Source organism: Oncorhynchus masou, chromosome 29, assembly GCF_036934945.1.
Source record: "Oncorhynchus masou masou isolate Uvic2021 chromosome 29, UVic_Omas_1.1, whole genome shotgun sequence".
NCBI classification, from domain to species: domain Eukaryota; kingdom Metazoa; phylum Chordata; class Actinopteri; order Salmoniformes; family Salmonidae; genus Oncorhynchus; species Oncorhynchus masou.
The window spans coordinates 3421050-3439473 of NC_088240.1; the positions used below are offsets into that span (position 1 = coordinate 3421050).

The 18424-nt window shown below is 46.3% G+C and overlaps 1 protein-coding gene across 1 annotated transcript in view; it reads right to left on the reverse strand.

Moving 5' to 3' along the window:
* Positions 1–18424, reverse strand: part of itgav (integrin, alpha V) — a 92472-nt gene that overhangs the window by 47390 nt on the left and 26658 nt on the right. The window contains exons 9-16 of the mRNA XM_064943855.1: positions 17169–17212; positions 16471–16527; positions 13690–13742; positions 10015–10220; positions 8699–8890; positions 6592–6624; positions 4057–4177; positions 2762–2817 (exon numbers count right to left, since the gene is read on the reverse strand). Coding sequence (XP_064799927.1) covers positions 2762–2817; positions 4057–4177; positions 6592–6624; positions 8699–8890; positions 10015–10220; positions 13690–13742; positions 16471–16527; positions 17169–17212 — 762 coding nt within the window. The remainder of the gene's footprint in view (positions 1–2761; positions 2818–4056; positions 4178–6591; positions 6625–8698; positions 8891–10014; positions 10221–13689; positions 13743–16470; positions 16528–17168; positions 17213–18424) is intronic.

The following is an 18424-nucleotide window of genomic DNA, read 5'->3' on the forward strand; positions in this document are numbered from 1 at the left end:
AATGAGGCCGTGACTAACTAGCTAACAGTCACCGAGCGATAGTTCTGACCGTCACCGAGCGATAGTTCTGACCGTCACCGAGCGATAGTTCTGACCGTCACCGAGCGATAGTTCTGACAGTCACCGAGCGATAGTTCTGACAGTCACCGAGCGATAGTTCTGACAGTCACCGAGCGATAGTTCTGACAGTCACCGGGCGATAGTTCTGACAGTCACCGGGCGATAGTTCTGACCGTCACCGAGCGATAGTTCTGACAGTCACCGAGCGATAGTTCTGACAGTCACCGAGCGATAGTTCTGACAGTCACCGAGCGATAGTTCTGACCGTCACCGAGCGATAGTTCTGACCGTCACCGAGCGATAGTTCTGACCGTCACCGAGCGATAGTTCTGACAGTCACCGAGCGATAGTTCTGACCGTCAACGAGCGATAGTTCTGACCGTCACCGAGCGATAGTTCTGACCGTCACCGGGCGATAGTTCTGACCGTCACCGGGCGATAGTTCTGACCGTCACCGGGCGATAGTTCTGACCGTCACCGGGCGATAGTTCTAACAGTCACCGGGCGATAGTTCTAACAGTCACCGGGCGATAGTTCTAACAGTCACCGGGCGATAGTTCTAACAGTCACCGGGCGATAGTTCTGACAGTCACCGGGCGATAGTTCTGACAGTCACCGGGCGATAGTTCTGACAGTCACCGAGCGATAGTTCTAACAGTCACCGGGCGATAGTTCTAACAGTCACCGGGCGATAGTTCTAACAGTCACCGGGCGATAGTTCTAACAGTCACTGAGTGATAGTTCTAACAGTCACTGGGCGATAGTTCTAACAGTCACTGGGTGATAGTTCTAACAGTCACTGGTCGATAGTTCTGACAGTCACTGGGCGATAGTTCTGACAGTCACTGAGCGATAGTTCTAACAGTCACTGAGCGATAGTTCTAACAGTCACTGGGCGATAGTTCTAACAGTCACTGAGCGATAGTTCTAACAGTCACTGAGCGATAGTTCTAACAGTCACTGGGCGATAGCTCTGACAGTCACTGAGCGATAGTTCTAACAGTCACTGGGCGATAGTTCTAACAGTCACTGAGCGATAGTTCTAACAGTCACTGAGCGATAGTTCTAACAGTCACTGGGCGATAGTTCTAACAGTCACTGAGCGATAGTTCTAACAGTCACTGGGCGATAGTTCTGACAGTCACTGGGCGATAGCTCTAACAGTCACTGGGCGAAAGTTCTAATAGTCAGTGAGCGATAGCTCTGACAGTCACTGAGCGATAGTTCTGACAGTCACTGGGCGATAGTTCTAACAGTCACTGGGCGATAGCTCTGACAGTCACTGGGCGATAGTTCTAACAGTCACTGGGCGATAGTTCTGACAGTCACTGGGCGATAGTTCTGACAGTCACTGGGCGATAGTCCTAACAGTCACTGAGCGATAGCTCTGACAGTCACTGAGCGATAGCTCTGACAGTAATGGCATCAGTTGTGATGTGAGCAAAGCTTTCAGGGGGAAAATCACTCATTTCCAAAAAGACACACATCATGTCCAGATAAGACGGACAGATGACACAGAGTTTACATCTCCACTTTAGACCAGCTGTAGGTTCCTTATCGAGAACTCTCCTTTTTTTGACCACAAAAACACAGCTATTTGATCCTCTTGCTTCCTACAGTAGCTATGAGAACAAAGAATACGTTTCTAGTTTCCTGCAACAGTAGCTAATAGAATAGACGGTTCTAGTTTCCTGCAACACTACCCATTTGATGGGAGTCGGGGGACAAGAGCAGTGAAGTTCAAAGGCCTCTCGAGAAATAATGAACTGGAAGCGTCGTCTGTGGTCTCCCATGCAGCGCTGGGTCCTACTCATTAGAAAAAAGACTAAAAAACTCACCTGAAACAGGAATGAGGCTATCTGAACTCGTCCAATAAGAAATGTATGTTTTCATTTCTGTTGCAAAACGTTTTGCCACAGTGTGCCCCAATGAACACGGCCCAGAGTCTGGGAGCCATTACACACACAGAGACAAAGACAGACAGACCGAGCGTGTTGCCATGTAACTGATGCAAAGCCAGGTGGAGGCTGTTAAAAACCTTACACCACACAGCAGGCTGTCCTACTGGGAACGGAGCTGAGCTCACACTTACTAGCCTGAAGCTGTACTCTTAACAGGCTGGGTAACAGACTTCGTCCAGCCAGACAGGATGTCTTTATACAGAGACAAGAGGTGAGCCGTGGTTCTGTTGCCACGGTGATAAGCCCCAAATGGCACCCTATTCCCTTTATAGTGCACTACTTTTAACCAGGGTCTATAGGGCTCAGGTCAAAAAGGTAGTGCACTATGTAGGGAATTAGGGTGTCATTTGGGATGATTCACTGTTTCAGAGAAATAGAGGGAGAGACGGCTAGCTGCTTTCTTTTAAAATATAAATATATATCCCATTTAGCAGACGCTTTTGTCCAAAGCGACTTACAAGTCGGCTGGGGCCACTACTTTTACATATGGGTGGCCCCAGCGGGAATCGAACCCACGACGCTTGGCGTTGCAAGCGCCATGCTCTACCGACTGAGCCACACAGGACATAGCTGCTTCCTTTTGTGACCGTAAAGGAGAGTTCTCTGTAAGTACAGCTGGTGGACACGGGAGAGGGGGAAACGCTGTCAGGTAACAACTTAGTCTAGAGTAGCGTTTGTTGCGTAGCAGAGAGCCCCCCGTAGGGATCCAATGTAGTGTAAAATATCCTGCAGATACTCACTCAGTGAGGCTGGGGCGCTTCTCCCACTCGCCTTCACACAGTACTTCACTTTGAAACTGAGGGGAGACACAATACATATCGCCATGTACTTACATCTCGTAGACACAACTGAAAACAATTGAAATCCAACTCTTAAAGCACTAATAGTGTTCTCTACGGGCCACAGTGTTCTCTACGGGCCACAGAGTTCTCTACGGGCCACAGTGTTCTCTACGGGCCACAGAGTTCTCTACGGGCCACAGTGTTCTCTACGGGCCACAGTGTTCTCTACGGGCCACAGAGTTCTCTACGGGCCACAGAGTTCTCTACGGGCCACAGAGTTCTCTAACGGGCCACAGTGTTCTCTACGGGCCACAGTGTTCTCTACGGGCCACAGAGTTCTCTACGGGCCACAGTGTTCTCTACGGGCCACAGTGTTCTCTACGGGCCACAGTGTTCTCTACGGGCCACAGAGTTCTCTACGGGCCACAGAGTTCTCTAACGGGCCACAGTGTTCTCTACGGGCCACAGTGTTCTCTACGGGCCACAGAGTTCTCTACGGGCCACAGTGTTCTCTACGGGCCACAGTGTTCTCTACGGGCCACAGTGTTCTCTACGGGCCACAGTGTTCTCTACGGGCCACAGAGTTCTCTACGGGCCACAGAGTTCTCTACGGGCCACAGTGTTCTCTACGGGCCACAGTGTTCTCTACGGGCCACAGTGTTCTCTACGGGCCACAGTGTTCTCTACGGGCCACAGTGTTCTCTACGGTTCTCAAGACAAGCATACAGCACCACATGGTAAATACTAGCTAAACATGTTGCACGGTCTTATGTCAGCTCTGTTTGTCTGTTCAGTTTAAACATGAGGTTACCAGACAGGAAGTCTGTCTGTACAGTTTAAAACATGAGGTTACCAGACAGGAAGTCTGTCTGTACAGTTTAAAACATGAGGTTACCAGACAGGAAATCTGTCTGTACAGTTTAAAACATGAGGTTACCAGACAGGAAGTCTGTCTGTACAGTTTAAAACATGAGGTTACCAGACAGGAAGTTTGTGTGTGTTACAAACACGGAGTCAGCACAAAGGGAGAACAAGAGTATGTCATATTAACATATAGTTATTCTCAAACAAAGGCTTGCAAGTGTAACTTGCTAATACACTGTGTGGACGACCACTGTAGTCAATGAAGACACACCCCCCCAATTTCCATTACATTTTGGCTCTTCAATGCCATCCCTGACATGAACCAATGCGTCGCACATAGACATTAATATTTTCTCTCATAAGAAAGTGAAAATGTGTGTGTCACGCACCAGGACACTGGTGTGTCATGGTCAAGCAGTTTGCAGTTCCTGTCCTGTGGGTTGAGGATCTGAGGGCTGATGTCCAGGGTGGCATTAACACTGATGACCGGCCGGGCCCTGGGGATCAAAGGTCAGAGGTCAGACCATAAACAAGAGCGGTGAGGACAGCGCGACCTCCGACAAAAGGAAAGCATCCATGGACCCTGCGGTTATAGATGTGTAACGAATAGGGTGTGGGGAAGTCTGAGGCTATGATCGAACCAGCTAGACTGCTAGCCCGAAGCTATAGCCACTGTGTCCCCTCCGTCCCCAAATTGGCACACTATTCCCTTTATAGTGCACTACTTTAGACCAGGGTCCATATGGCTCAGGGAATAGGGTGCAATTTGGGACACATGTTTAGACTAAGGTCGAAAGGTGCTGCTGTCTTCTTTCCTTTTTATGGGAGACTTCTAAAAGCCCAGGGGGAGATCTATCCTGACAGACAGCTCCCAGGGGGAGATCTATCCTGACAGACAGCTCACAGGGGGAGATCTATCCTGACAGACAGCCAACCAGACAGCTCACAGGGGGAGATCTATCCTGACAGACAGCCAACCAGACAGCTCACAGGGGGAGATCTATCCTGACAGACAGCTCCCAGGGGGAGATCTATCCTGACAGACAGCTCACAGGGGGAGATCTATCCTGACAGACAGCTCACAGGGGGAGATCTATCCTGACAGACAGCCAACCAGACAGCTCACAGGGTGAGATCTATCCTGACAGCCAGCTCACAGGGGGAGATCTATCCTGACAGACAGCCAACCAGACAGCTCACAGGGGGAGATCTATCCTGACAGACAGCCAGCTCACAGGGGGAGATCTATCCTGACAGACAGACAGCTCACAGGGGGAGATCTATCCTGACAGACAGCTCACAGGGGGAGATCTATCCTGACAGACAGCTCACAGGGGGAGATCTATCCTGACAGACAGACAGCTCACAGGGGGAGATCTATCCTGACAGACAGACAGCTCACAGGGGGAGATCTATCCTGACAGACAGCTCACAGGGGGAGATCTATCCTGACAGCCAGCTCACAGGGGGAGATCTATCCTGACAGCCAGCTCACAGGGGGAGATCTATCCTGACAGCCAGCTCACAGGGGGAGATCTATCCTGACAGACAGCCAACCAGACAGCTCACAGGGTGAGATCTATCCTGACAGACAGCCAGCTCACAGGGGGAGATCTATCCTGACAGACAGCCAGCTCACAGGGGGAGATCTATCCTGACAGACAGCCAGCTCACAGGGTGAGATCTATCCTGACAGACAGCCAGCTCACAGGGGGAGATCTATCCTGACAGACAGCCAGCTCACAGGGGGAGATCTATCCTGACAGACAGCTCACAGGGTGAGATCTATCCTGACAGACAGCCAGCTCACAGGGGGAGATCTATCCTGACAGACAGACAGCTCACAGGGGGAGATCTATCCTGACAGACAGCTCACAGGGGGAGATCTATCCTGACAGACAATTCAACTCACAGGGGGTTATCTATCCACGTGACAGACAGCTCACCAGGGGGTTATCTATCCACGTGACAGACAAACTCACTCCAGGGGGTTATCTATAAACCTGACAGGATCAATTCAACTCATATAAATTCATATAAACCACGTGGGTTACTTCAATATAAACCACGTGGGTTACTTCAATATAAACCACGTGGGTTACTTCAATATAAACCACGTGGGTTACTCCAATATAAACCACGTGGGTTACTCCAATATAAACCACGTGGGTTACTCCAATATAAACCACGTTACTTCAATATAAACCACGGGTTACTCAATATAAACCACGTGGTTACTCAATATAAACCACGTGGGTTACTCCAATATAAACCACGTGGGTATACGTGGGTTACTCCAATATAAACCACGTGGTTACTCCAATATAAACCACGTGGGTTACTTCAATATAAACCACGTGGGTTACTCCAATATAAACCACGTTACTCCAATATAAACCACGGGTTACTCCAATATAAACCACGTGGGTTACTTCAATATAAACCACGTGGTTACTCCAATATAAACCACGTGGGTTACTCCAATATAAACCACGTGGGTTACTTCAATATAAACCACGTGGGTTACTCCAATATAAACCACGTGGGTTACTCCAATATAAACCACGTGGGTTACTTCAATATAAACCACGTGGGTTACTTCAATATAAACCACGTGGGTTACTTCAATATAAACCACGTGGTTACTTATAAACCACGTGGGTTACTATAAACCACGTGGGTTACTTCAATATAAACCACGTGGGTTACTCCAATATAAACCACGTTACTCCAATATAAACCACGGGTTACTTCAATATAAACCACGTGGGTTACTCCAATATAAAACACGCTCGGATACTTCAATATAAACCACGTCGGGTTACTTAAATCAGGATCATAAAACCACGTTACATTAAAGGCATGTGGAACATCAAATAAACCACGGAATATAAACCACAGCACCACTGTACCTGTATAAACCACTTTGTCTGCACCAAATAAACCCACTATTAAACCTGTGTTGGAGAGACAGACGGGGAGAGGAATATAAACAGAGAGGGGAATATAAACCACGACAGATAAAACACCTCGGAGTGTCGGTCCAGATAAGGCAGGGGCATGTGGAGAAAGAAAGGAAGAGCACCACTGGGAGACAGATACACCCACTATTAAGTCTGTGGAGAGAGAGGGGAGAGGAGAGAGAGACAGAGAGAGAGGGACAGAGAGGAGAGAGAGACAGAGAGGGAGAGGGAGAGAGAGAGACAGAGAGGGAGGAGAGGAGAGAGAGGGGAGAGGAGAGAGAGACAGAGAGAGAGGGGAGAGGAGAGAGAGACAGAGAGGGGAGAGGAGAGAGAGACAGAGAGGGGAGGAGAGGAGAGGGGGAGAGGGGGTGAGAGAGGAGGGGGAGAGAGACAGAGAGGGGAGAGGAGAGAGACAGAGAGGGGAGAGGAGAGAGAGACAGAGAGGGGAGTGGAGAGAGGGGGGGAGAGGAGAAAGACAGAGAGGGAGAGGAGAGAGAGAGAGAGGGGAGAGGAGAGGAGAGAGAGACAGAGAGGGGAGAGGAGAGAGAGAGAGAGGGGAGAGGAGAGAGAGACAGAGAGGGGAGAGGAGAGAGGAGAGAGACGGGAGAGGGGGGTGAGAGAGAAGGGGGAGAGAGACAGAGAGGGGAGAGGAGAGAGACAGAGAGGGTAGTGGAGAGACAGAGAGGGGAGAGGAGAGAGAGACAGAGAGGGGAGAGGAGAGAGAGACAGAGAGGGGAGAGGAGAGAGAGACAGAGAGGGGAGAGGAGAGAGAGAGAGAGGGGTGAGATAGAGAGACAGAGGGGGTTGAGATAGAGAGATGGAGAGACAGAGGGGGGAGAGAAGGGAGAGAGAAGGGAGAGAGAAGGGGGAGAAGGGAGAAAGAGAGAGGGGTGGGAAAGAGAGAGAGGGGGAGAGAGAGAGACAAAGGGGAGAGAGCGAGAGAGAGGGGAGAGCGAGAGAGAGGGGAGAGCGAGAGAGAGCGAGAGAGAGGGGAGAGCGAGAGAGAGGGGAGAGCGAGAGAGAGGGGAGAGCGAGAGAGAGAGAGCGAGAGAGAGGGGAGGGAGAGAGAGAGGGAGAGGAGAGAGAGGAGAGCGAGAAGGGGGAGAGGAGAGAGAGAAGGAGAGAGTGAGTGGGAGAGAGAGAGGGGAGAGCGGGAGAGAGAGAGGGGGGAGAGCGAGAGAGAGAGGGAGAGCGAGAGAGAGAGGAGAGCGAGAGAGAGGGGGATAGCGAGAGAGAGAGAGAGAGAGAGAGGGAGAGCGAGGGGAGCGAAAGAGAGGGGAGGCGAGAGAGAGAGGGGGAGAGCGAGAGAGAGAGGGAGAGCGAGAGAGAGGGGATAGCGAGAGAGAGGGGGAGAGCGAGAGAGAGGGGGATAGCGAGAGAGAGGGGGGATAGCGAGAGAGAGGGGGGATAGCGAGAGAGAGGGGGGATAGCGAGAGAGAGAGGGGATAGCGAGAGAGAGAGGGGATAGCGAGAGAGAGAGGGGATAGCGAGAGAGAGAGGGGAGAGAGAGAGGAGAGCGAAAGAGAGCAAGACAGTGGAGAGAAAAACGTCAGTATAATGCCAGCAGGTTTACTAAGCAACAAGCCCGGTAATCAAATCCTTTATGTTTTATTTTTTTTGCCAAGTAAGAGCCAAATCTGTAAGCATTCAGTCACCACAAACCCAGGAAAATACTAGCAGAGCGTAACTCCCTTACGCCTTTCAACAACACTCATACCTCCCCTAACTACACCTGGGTAGCCAATCTAGTATCAAACCACCTGGGTATCCATTCTAGTATCAAACCACCTGGGTATCCATTCTAGTATCAAACTACCTGGGTATCCATTCTAGTATCAAACTACCTGGGTATCCATTCTAGTATCAAACTACCAGGGTAGCCATTCTAGTATCAAACTACCTGGGTATCCATTCTAGTATCAAACTACCTGGGTAGCCAATCTAGTATCAAACTAACTGGGTATCCATTCTAGTATCAAACTACATGGGTATCCATTCTAGTATCAAACTACCTGGGTAGCCATTCTCGTATCAAACTACCCGGGTTTGTATTTTGGTATGAAACTACCTGGGTATCCATTCTGGTCAATATCGGTGGCTCCGTGCAGGGAGTATCCAAAGCTGGGTGGCATGTAAGAGGAGGCCCACCTCCCCACTAGGACCTGAGAAGGCACTGGGTCAGGCCCTGCAGCCCTCCCATTGTGGATGTACACTAGGCCCCTGTGCTTCGGCCCGCCGTAGGGTGCAGCTACGGCAATGTCTGGAACAGAGAAACATTACAGGAAGTTCACTAACAAACCTTCATGGTGGTTTGGCCATTGTCTTCAAACCAGGGAATCTCCCCGAGCTGGCCTCATACATACCGTTGAGAACTCATACATACCGTTGAGGCGAACTCATACATGCCGTTGAGGCCTCATACATGCCGTTGAGAACTCATACATGCCGTTGAGGCGAACTCATACATGCCGTTGAGGCGAACTCATACATGCCGTTGAGGCCTCATACATGCCGTTGAGAACTCATACATGCCGTTGAGGCGAACTCATATATGCCGTTGAGGCGAACTCATACATGCCGTTGAGGCGAACTCATACATGCCGTTGAGGCGAACTCATACATGCCGTTGAGGCGAACTCATACATGCCGTTGAGGCGAACTCATACATGCCGTTGAGAACAACTCATACATGCCGTTGAGAACAACTCATACATACCGTTGAGGCGAACTCATACATACCGTTGAGGCGAACTCATACATACCGTTGAGGCGAACTCATACATACCGTTGAGGCGAACTCATACATACCGTTGAGGCGAACTCATACATACCGTTGAGGCGAACTCATACATACCGTTGAGGCGAACTCATACATACCGTTGAGGCGAACTCATACATACCGTTGAGGCCTCATACATACCGTTGAGGCGAACTCATACATACCGTTGAGGCCTCATACATACCGTTGAGGCGAACTCATACATACCGTTGAGGCGAACTCATACATACCGTTGAGGCGAACTCATACATACCGTTGAGGCGAACTCATACATACCGTTGAGGCGAACTCATACATACCGTTGAGGCGAACTCATACATACCGTTGAGGCGAACTCATACATACCGTTGAGAACTCATACATACCGTTGAGAACTCATACATACCGTTGAGAACTCATACATACCGTTGAGAACTCATACATGCCGTTGAGAACTCATACATGCCGTTGAGAACTCATACATGCCGTTGAGAACTCATACATGCCGTTGAGAACTCATACATGCCGTTGAGAACTCATACATGCCGTTGAGAACTCATACATACCGTTGAAGCCTCATACATACCGTTGAGAACTCATACATACCGTTGAGAACTCATACATACCGTTGAAGCCATCCATATCCAGGTCCCCCAGTGTGGCGATAGAACTGCCGAAGCGTGAGTAGATCTCTGTCCCACTCAGTGTGATGGGTGTGTGGAAGGTGAAGCCTCCCTTCCCCAGGAACACAGACACCTGGCCCACCTCCCTCAGCTTCCCATCACTACCACGGTCCATGAACAGAGGGGCCCCTACAAACAGATCCACCAGCCTGAGGAGAGACAGAGACAGGGTTAGGGTTTACACGAACAGAAGAACAAACTTCCAAAAGTGGACGACTAATTCATGGTAAAAAGGAACTGCATCTCAGTGCTTGAGGAGTCACTAAAAAGACACCCTAAAGACACCCTGGTTCGATTACGTGATTGGGAGTCCCATAGGGCTGGAGCACAATTGTCCCAGCGTCGTCCTGGGTTTTGTTCCGGGGGGGTAAGCAGTCATTGTAAATAAGAATTTGTTGAGTTGAAATAAAAGGCTACTATTTCATGGTATTTTGCAGCACTAAAAATAACACAGCGATATGTACTTTAAAATGCTCAGGCTCAGACAGATATGTCTATGAAAGTACCCCCTCTTAAGACATTTTAATAACATTTTGGGCTGGTTTCCCGAACATAGACTAAGCCTAGCTCTGTACTATGAAACATGTTCAATATGGACTCTCCATTTAAAGTGTTTATTTAGTCCAGTAATAGTAATTCATTTGTTTTATGAAACCAACTCTTCTTCTTAGTTTTTTGTCTTACAATTGACCATGTATAATATTCAGGCTTTTTTTTTTTTAACCAGGCAAGTCAGTTAAGAACAAACTCTTGTTTTCAATGACAGCCTAGGAACAGTGGGTTGTTCAGGGGCAGAACGACAGATTTGTACCTTGTCAGCTCGGGGGTTTGAACTCTCAACCTTCCGGTTACTAGTCCAACGCTCTAACCATCTAGGCTACGCATGATCTCCACAACATATTCAAAAATGTCCCCTAAGTGATATTGGCACTGCAACTGAAACACTAATGGTATGACAGAACCTAGTTTTAAAATCAGCCCAGATATTACAGCTGCATCTGTGTGTATTTATTTAGAGTGAGTAAATATGTATTCATCATATTTAAAACGTATGGATGGTAAACTAACTAATTCAACCAACATATTTCAGCTGCACCTGAAAGTGGCCCGGACTCAGGAGAGGACGTGAAGCCATGACGGCTGTACAATTAACCAGCCGGTCATCTTCTTGAGATAAATTTAACACTGCAACAGGACATGAAAGTCGAAATGCCTTGAGTGGATCCCAACACTTTTAAAAGCCCTCTTTACCATTAATACATATCCCGAAGAAGGGCTGTGATCATTAGGAAACAAAGAGGGAGGGACAAACAGGGAGGGAGGGGGGAGAGACAGACAGGGAGGGAACACCAGACTAAATGGAGACAAACAAATGGGATATTAACCCCCGGGCTGGGTTTATATTAACAAACTAAAAGGGTTTATATTAACCCCTGCTGGGGTACCAAACTAAATGCTTAGACAAACTAGGGGTTTATATTACCCCCTGTACCAAACTAGATGGGGTACCAAACTAGATGCTAGGTTTACAAACTAGGGGTTTATATTAACCCCCCAAACTGGGGGTTTATATTAACCCCCCTGTACCAAACTAGATGCTACAAACAGGGAGGGATGGGGCTTTATATTAACCCCCGCTAGGTTTATACAAACTAGGAGGGAACACCAGACTAAATGCTTGAAACTAGATGCTTATATTAACCCCGATGCTAGTACCAAAATAAATGCCTGACTCATTAACACCTAAATGCTGTATATTAACCAAACTAAATGCTGGGTTTATATTAACCCCCGCTGTACCAAACTAAATGCTTATATTAACCCTGCTGTACCAAACTAAATGCTGGGCTTATATTAACCCCTGCTGTACCAAACTAAATGCTGGGTTTATATTAACCCCCGCTGTACCAAACGAAATGCTTATATTAACCCCCGCTGTACCAAACTAAATGCTGGGTTTATATTAACCCCCGCTGTACCAAACTAAATGCTTATATTAACCCCCGCTGTACCAAACTAAATGCTTATATTAACCCCGCTGTACCAAACTAAATGCTAGGTTTATATTAACCCCCGCTGTACCAAACTAAATGCTTATATTAACCCCTGCTGTACCAAACTAAATGCTTATATTAACCCCCGCTGTACCAAACTAAATGCTGGGCTTATATTAACCCCCGCTGTACCAAACTAAATGCTTATATTAACCCCTGCTGTACCAAACTAAATGCTTATATTAACCCCTGTACCAAACTAAATGCTGTACCAAACTAAATGCTAGGTTTATATTAACCCCTGCTGTACCAAACTAAATGCTTATATTAACCCCTGCTGTACCAAACTAAATGCTAGGTTTATATTAACCCCTAAATGCTGCTGTACCAAACTAAATGCTGGGCTTATATTAACACCTGCTGTATATTAACAAAAACTAAATGCTATATTAACCCCCGGTTTGCTGGGCTTATATTAACCCCGCTGTACCAAACTAAATGCTTATATTAACCCCCGCTGTACCAAACTAAATGCTAGGTTTATATTAACCCCCGCTGTACCAAACTAAATGCTTATATTAACCCCGCTGTACCAAACTAAATGCTTATATTAACCCCCGCTGTACCAAACTAAATGCTGGGTTTATATTAACCCCCGCTGTACCAAACTAAATGCTGGGTTATATTAACCCCCGCTGTACCAAACTAAATGCTGGGTTTATATTAACCCCGCTGTACCAAACTAAATGCTTATATTAACCCCCGCTGTACCAAACTAAATGCTTATATTAACCCCGCTGTACCAAACTAAATGCTAGGTTTATATTAACCCCGCTGTACCAAACTAAATGCTTATATTAACCCCTGCTGTACCAAACTAAATGCTATATTAACCCCCGGTTTATATTAACCCCCGCTGTACCAAACTAAATGCTTATATTAACCCCTAAATGCTGTACCAAACTAAATTAACCTCCGCTGCTAGGTTTATATTAACCCCGCTGTACCAAACTAAATGCTTATATTAACCCCCGCTGTACCAAACTAAATGCTTATATTAACCCCTGTACCAAACTAAATGCTTATATTAACTGTGTACCAAACTAAATGCTTATATTAACCCCTAGATGCTGGGCTTATATTAACCCCGCTGTACCAAACTAAATTATATTAACCCCTGCTAGGTTTATATTAACCCCCGCTGTACCAAACTAAATGCTAGGTTTATATTAACCCCTGCTGTACCAAACTAAATGCTAGGTTTATATTAACCCCCGCTGTACCAAACTAAATGCCTGACTCATTAACCCCCGCTGTACCAAACTAAATGCTGGGCTTATATTAACCCCCGCTGTACCAAACTAAATGCTTATATTAACCCCGCTGTACCAAACTAAATGCTTATATTAACCCCTGCTGTACCAAACTAAATGCTTATATTAACCCCTGCTGTACCAAACTAAATGCTTATATTAACCCCTGCTGTACCAAACTAAATGCTTATATTAACCCCCGCTGTACAGCCATATAGGCGTGTCTGTGACGGCCAATACAGCCCGGCTTGGATTGCTGCTCGTCCAATCAGCATCCAAACAACCAGTTTTTTATAAACATCATTGCTTACCCATCATTATTGAGGTCGGTCGCTGCCACTGAATGGCCAAAGTAGGCAGCCATCTGAGGAAACAGAGAAATACAATGAGATTTTCCAGAGATCGTGTAGCCTACTCACTATTTCTCCATAGAGTCCACCGTCAGGATCGAAACATGAATTACTACAGTTCCATATATAACGGTTTAGCTTCCGTCTCATCTCCCCGCCCCTACCTGGGCTCGAACCAGGGACCCTCTTGCACACGTCAACAACAGCCACCCCTGGAAGCATCGTTACACCCATCGCTCCACAAAAAGCTGCGGCCCTTTGCAGAGCAAAGGGGAACACCTACTTCCAAGGTCCTCGGAGGGAGTGACGTCACCAATTGAAACGTTATTAGTGCCGCCCCCGCCCGCTACGCTAGCTAGCCGTTTCACATCGGTTACAGGGACCGATTCCTTCGAGCTCACATCATGTATAAAGAACAGTGAGTCTATAAACGATGAGTGCATTCAAAGCAGAACTAGCTACAAAGCAGCACAAAGAGAGTAGGTGGTATGTCAGAGTTCTTCTCCGTATGTCTCTGTGTAGGTGGGTAGATTCCAGGAGGAACACTCAAATTACAAAAAGCATATCAATTGTGTCAGCATTTCTACCGTCCTGTTGGCTCGGAGTCGGCACACACACACACACACACACACACACAGTTTCAAGGTTTACGTGGAGAACAGAGGAGAAGAGTCTGGAGATGTATAGGCTGTAAACGTGTGTGTGTGTGAGAGAGGATGGGGTCGTATTCCTCAACAGACTCAACACTGTGACTTACAGGTCTTTTTGGATCAACCTGTACCAGAATACCCGAGAGGGTCCGGATCCACAATTCTAAATAACGTTACGGGTCTGGGTCGGTTCTGATTGTCACAGGTCTCACCGGGTAAGTGTAATTTTAAACTAACTCGTCCAGAAGGGCCCGCACAGATCCTAACAGAGCGCTGCAGTAGAGAGAGAAATGTTATCATTGACGATGCTGTCGCTCTTGCATATCACCAGAGTAGCGCGTGGAGCTTGTCGTTGGCCAAATCATGAGTCATCAACGCGGTAATAGGCTACAGTCATAGAGCCTCAGCTTCGCGTGGAGCAAAAGACGGGAGATATCTCAAATCAATGGACGATGGAAATAAAAGGACAGAATTAAAAAAGGAGAAGGAGAAGGAACAGGCTACAATAACCAAGAGCCAACAGGTCGGCTGGTACTAAATTGTCTGAATGGAGTTATTGTTATTTGTAACGGTTCCTAGGCCATCATTGAAAATAAGAATTTATTCTTAACTGACTTGCCTTGTTAAATAAAAAAGGTAAAATATTTTATTTATTTTTTAAAAGGTAAAACATTTTATTTATTTTTTAAATGTAGGAGAAAGCACATACAGCTTCAATTAGCCTAGCCTGCTAACGTTAGCTAGCGTAACTAGCTAGTAGCCAGTCAGAGAGCTCAGCGGCGTTGATCTCCACATCTTGAGGTTAGCCTAGCCTGCTAACGTTAGCTAGCGTAACTAGCTGGTAGCCAGTCACAGAGCTCAGCGGCGTTGATCTCCACATCTCGAGGTTAACACGCTGTAGCCAGTAAGAGAGCTCAGCGGCGTTGATCTCCACATCTCGAGGTTAACAAGCTGTCGCCAGTCAGAGAGCTCAGCGGCGTTGATCTCCACATCTTGGGGTTAACCAGCTGTAGCCAGTGAGAGAGCTCAGCGGCGTTGATCTCCACATCTCGAGGTTAACAAGCTGTAGCCAGTAAGAGAGCTCAGCGGCGTTGATCTCCACATCTCGAGGTTAACAAGCTGTAGCCAGTGAGAGAGCTCAGTGGCGTTGATCTCCACATCTCGAGGTTAACAAGCTGTAGCCAGTGAGAGAGCTCAGTGGCGTTGATCTCCACATCTCGAGGTTAACCAGCTGTAGCCAGTGAGAGAGCTCAGTGGCGTTGATCTCCACATCTCGAGGTTAACAAGCTGTAGCCAGTGAGAGAGCTCAGTGGCGTTGATCTCCACATCTCGAGGTTAACCAGCTGTAGCCAGTGAGAGAGCTCAGTGGCGTTGATCTCCACATCTCGAGGTTAACCAGCTGTAGCCAGTGAGAGAGCTCAGCGGCGTTGATCTCCACATCTCGAGGTTAACCAGCTGTAGCCAGAGTTCTTCTCTGCTCTCTCATCCCTTCCTTCTCCTCTCCACTCCTCAGCTTTGACATCTTTCTTCTTCTTCCAGTGCTGTGAATAGCTTCCAGATGTGAACTCGGGGCTCAATAACAAATAACAGGATGACGTTGGTGTCCGCAGAGGGACAGGAAGCAGTGCTATGGTCCTACGTAATCATTTTGGATGATGAATAACTATAGCGATATGGCAGCTATTAGTCTATTCTAGCGCGAAGTCGGGCTTGGTTGGTTGTCGTCTCTCACGTCCATCTCTCACTCCTCCCTGCGACACTCGCTCACAGTACAGTCCCCTCGCTAGAGCGGCACCCTCTCTCCTCCTTCTAGCACTTTATCAGCCCTGATGACTAAATTAGTGTCAAACATTTTTTTGCAGGGCAGTAACTTGGTAGAGGTCCACTGTGGAAGCGATACGACCAGGCATCTCTTTGGTCTCGCTCACCTTCCGCAGCCTCATACAGCGGCTGTGAGAGGAGACCAGCATCCCCTTATGACGTGCACGGCTAAGATGAAGGAAACTGGTTGGACGGAAACATTGTGCCCTGGAGGGGAATATAGATACATGTTTGACCACTTTGACACAGTAAGCCCACTGCCATAGTTTACCTGCGTTCCTGTGAAATTCAGCATTGACTCCATGTTCCTCCCATTGAAGATGCTCACCTACATGGCAACAACAACAAAAAATGACGGACTCTGTTTAACTGACAGTTTGATTTTCTAACCAGATTTACACTCCAATAATAATAATAATAATAATAATAATAATGATATTAATAATAATAATAATAATGATATTAATAATAATAATAATGATGATATTAATAATAATGATAATAAGAATAATGATAATAATAATGATAATAATAATGATGATATTAATAATAATGATAATAAGAATAATGATAATAATAATGATAATAATAAGATAGATAATAATAATAAATAATATTATTATTAATAATAAATTATAATAATAATAATATATAATAAATGATAATAATAATAAATTATAAATGATAATAATAATACATGATACTAATAATAATTGATATTAATAATAAATGATAATAATAATAATAATTGATAATAATAATAATAAATGATAATGATAATAATAATAATTGATAATAATAAATATAAATGATAATGATAATAATAATAAATAATAATAATAGTTAGCCTGGTCATCCAGTCTGTGTGTGCTGACAGCTGACGACAGCACACATCCTGGGACAGGATGAATGAAGGTTAAATGAAGGCCAGTTCTATAGTGCTTGTATCTAAAAGCTCATAATACTTACATAGCCCAGAGCTTTGTCTCCCCTGGGTACCCCAGTAACATAGTCTGTACAACAGAACAGAGAAAACAGAAAAATCACTTAGTGTTAGAATGAGATCACCATTGAGATGTTCTATATAGACAATAAGGGATAGGACAATACGGGATGGGAGCATAGTGATAGGACAATAAGGGATGGGACCATAGTGATAGGACAATAAGGGATGGGACCATAGTGATAGGACAATAAGGGATGGGACCATAGTGATAGGATAACAAGGGAGGGGACCATAGTGATAGGACAATAAGGGAGGGGACCATAGCGATAGGACAATAAGGGAGGGGACCATAGTGATAGCACAATAGGGGAGGGGACCATAGTGATAGAACAATAAGGGATGGGACCATAGTGATAGGATAATAAGGGATGGGACCATAGTGATAGCACAATAGGGGAGGGGACCATAGTGATAGCACAATAGTGATAGGACAATAAGGGATGGGACCATAGTGATAGGACCATAGTGATAGGACAATAAGGGGTAGGACCATAATGATAGGACAATAAGGGATGGGACCATAGTGATAGGACCATAGTGATAGGACAATAAGGGGTGGGACCATAGTGATAGGATAATAAGGGATAGGAACATAGTGATAGGACAATAAGGGAGGGGACCATAGTGATAGGACAATAAGGGAGGAGACCATAGTGATAGGACAATAAGGGAGGGGACCATAGTGATAGGACAATAAGGGGTGGGACCATAGTGATAGGACAATAAGGAGGGGACCATAGTGATATGACAATAAGGGAGGGACCATAGTGATAGGACAATAAGGGATGGGACATAGTGATAGGACAATAAGGGAGACCATAGTGATAGCCCAATAAGGGATGGGACCATAGTGATAGGATAATTCAGGGATGGGACCATAGTGATAGGACAATAAGGGATGGGACCTAGTGATAGGACAATAAATGGGACCATAGTGATAGGACAATTTGGGATTTTCTACCATAGTGATAGGACAATAAGGGATGGGACCATAGTGATAGGATAACAAGGGAATGGGACCATAGTGATAGGACAATAAGGGATGGGACCATAGTGATAGGATAATAAGGATAATACCATAGTGATAGGACATATAAGGGATGGGACCATAGTGATAGGATAATAATAGGATAATACCATAGTGATAGGACAATAAGGGATGGGACCATAGTGATAGGATAATAAGGGATGGGACCATAGTGATAGGATAATAAGGGAT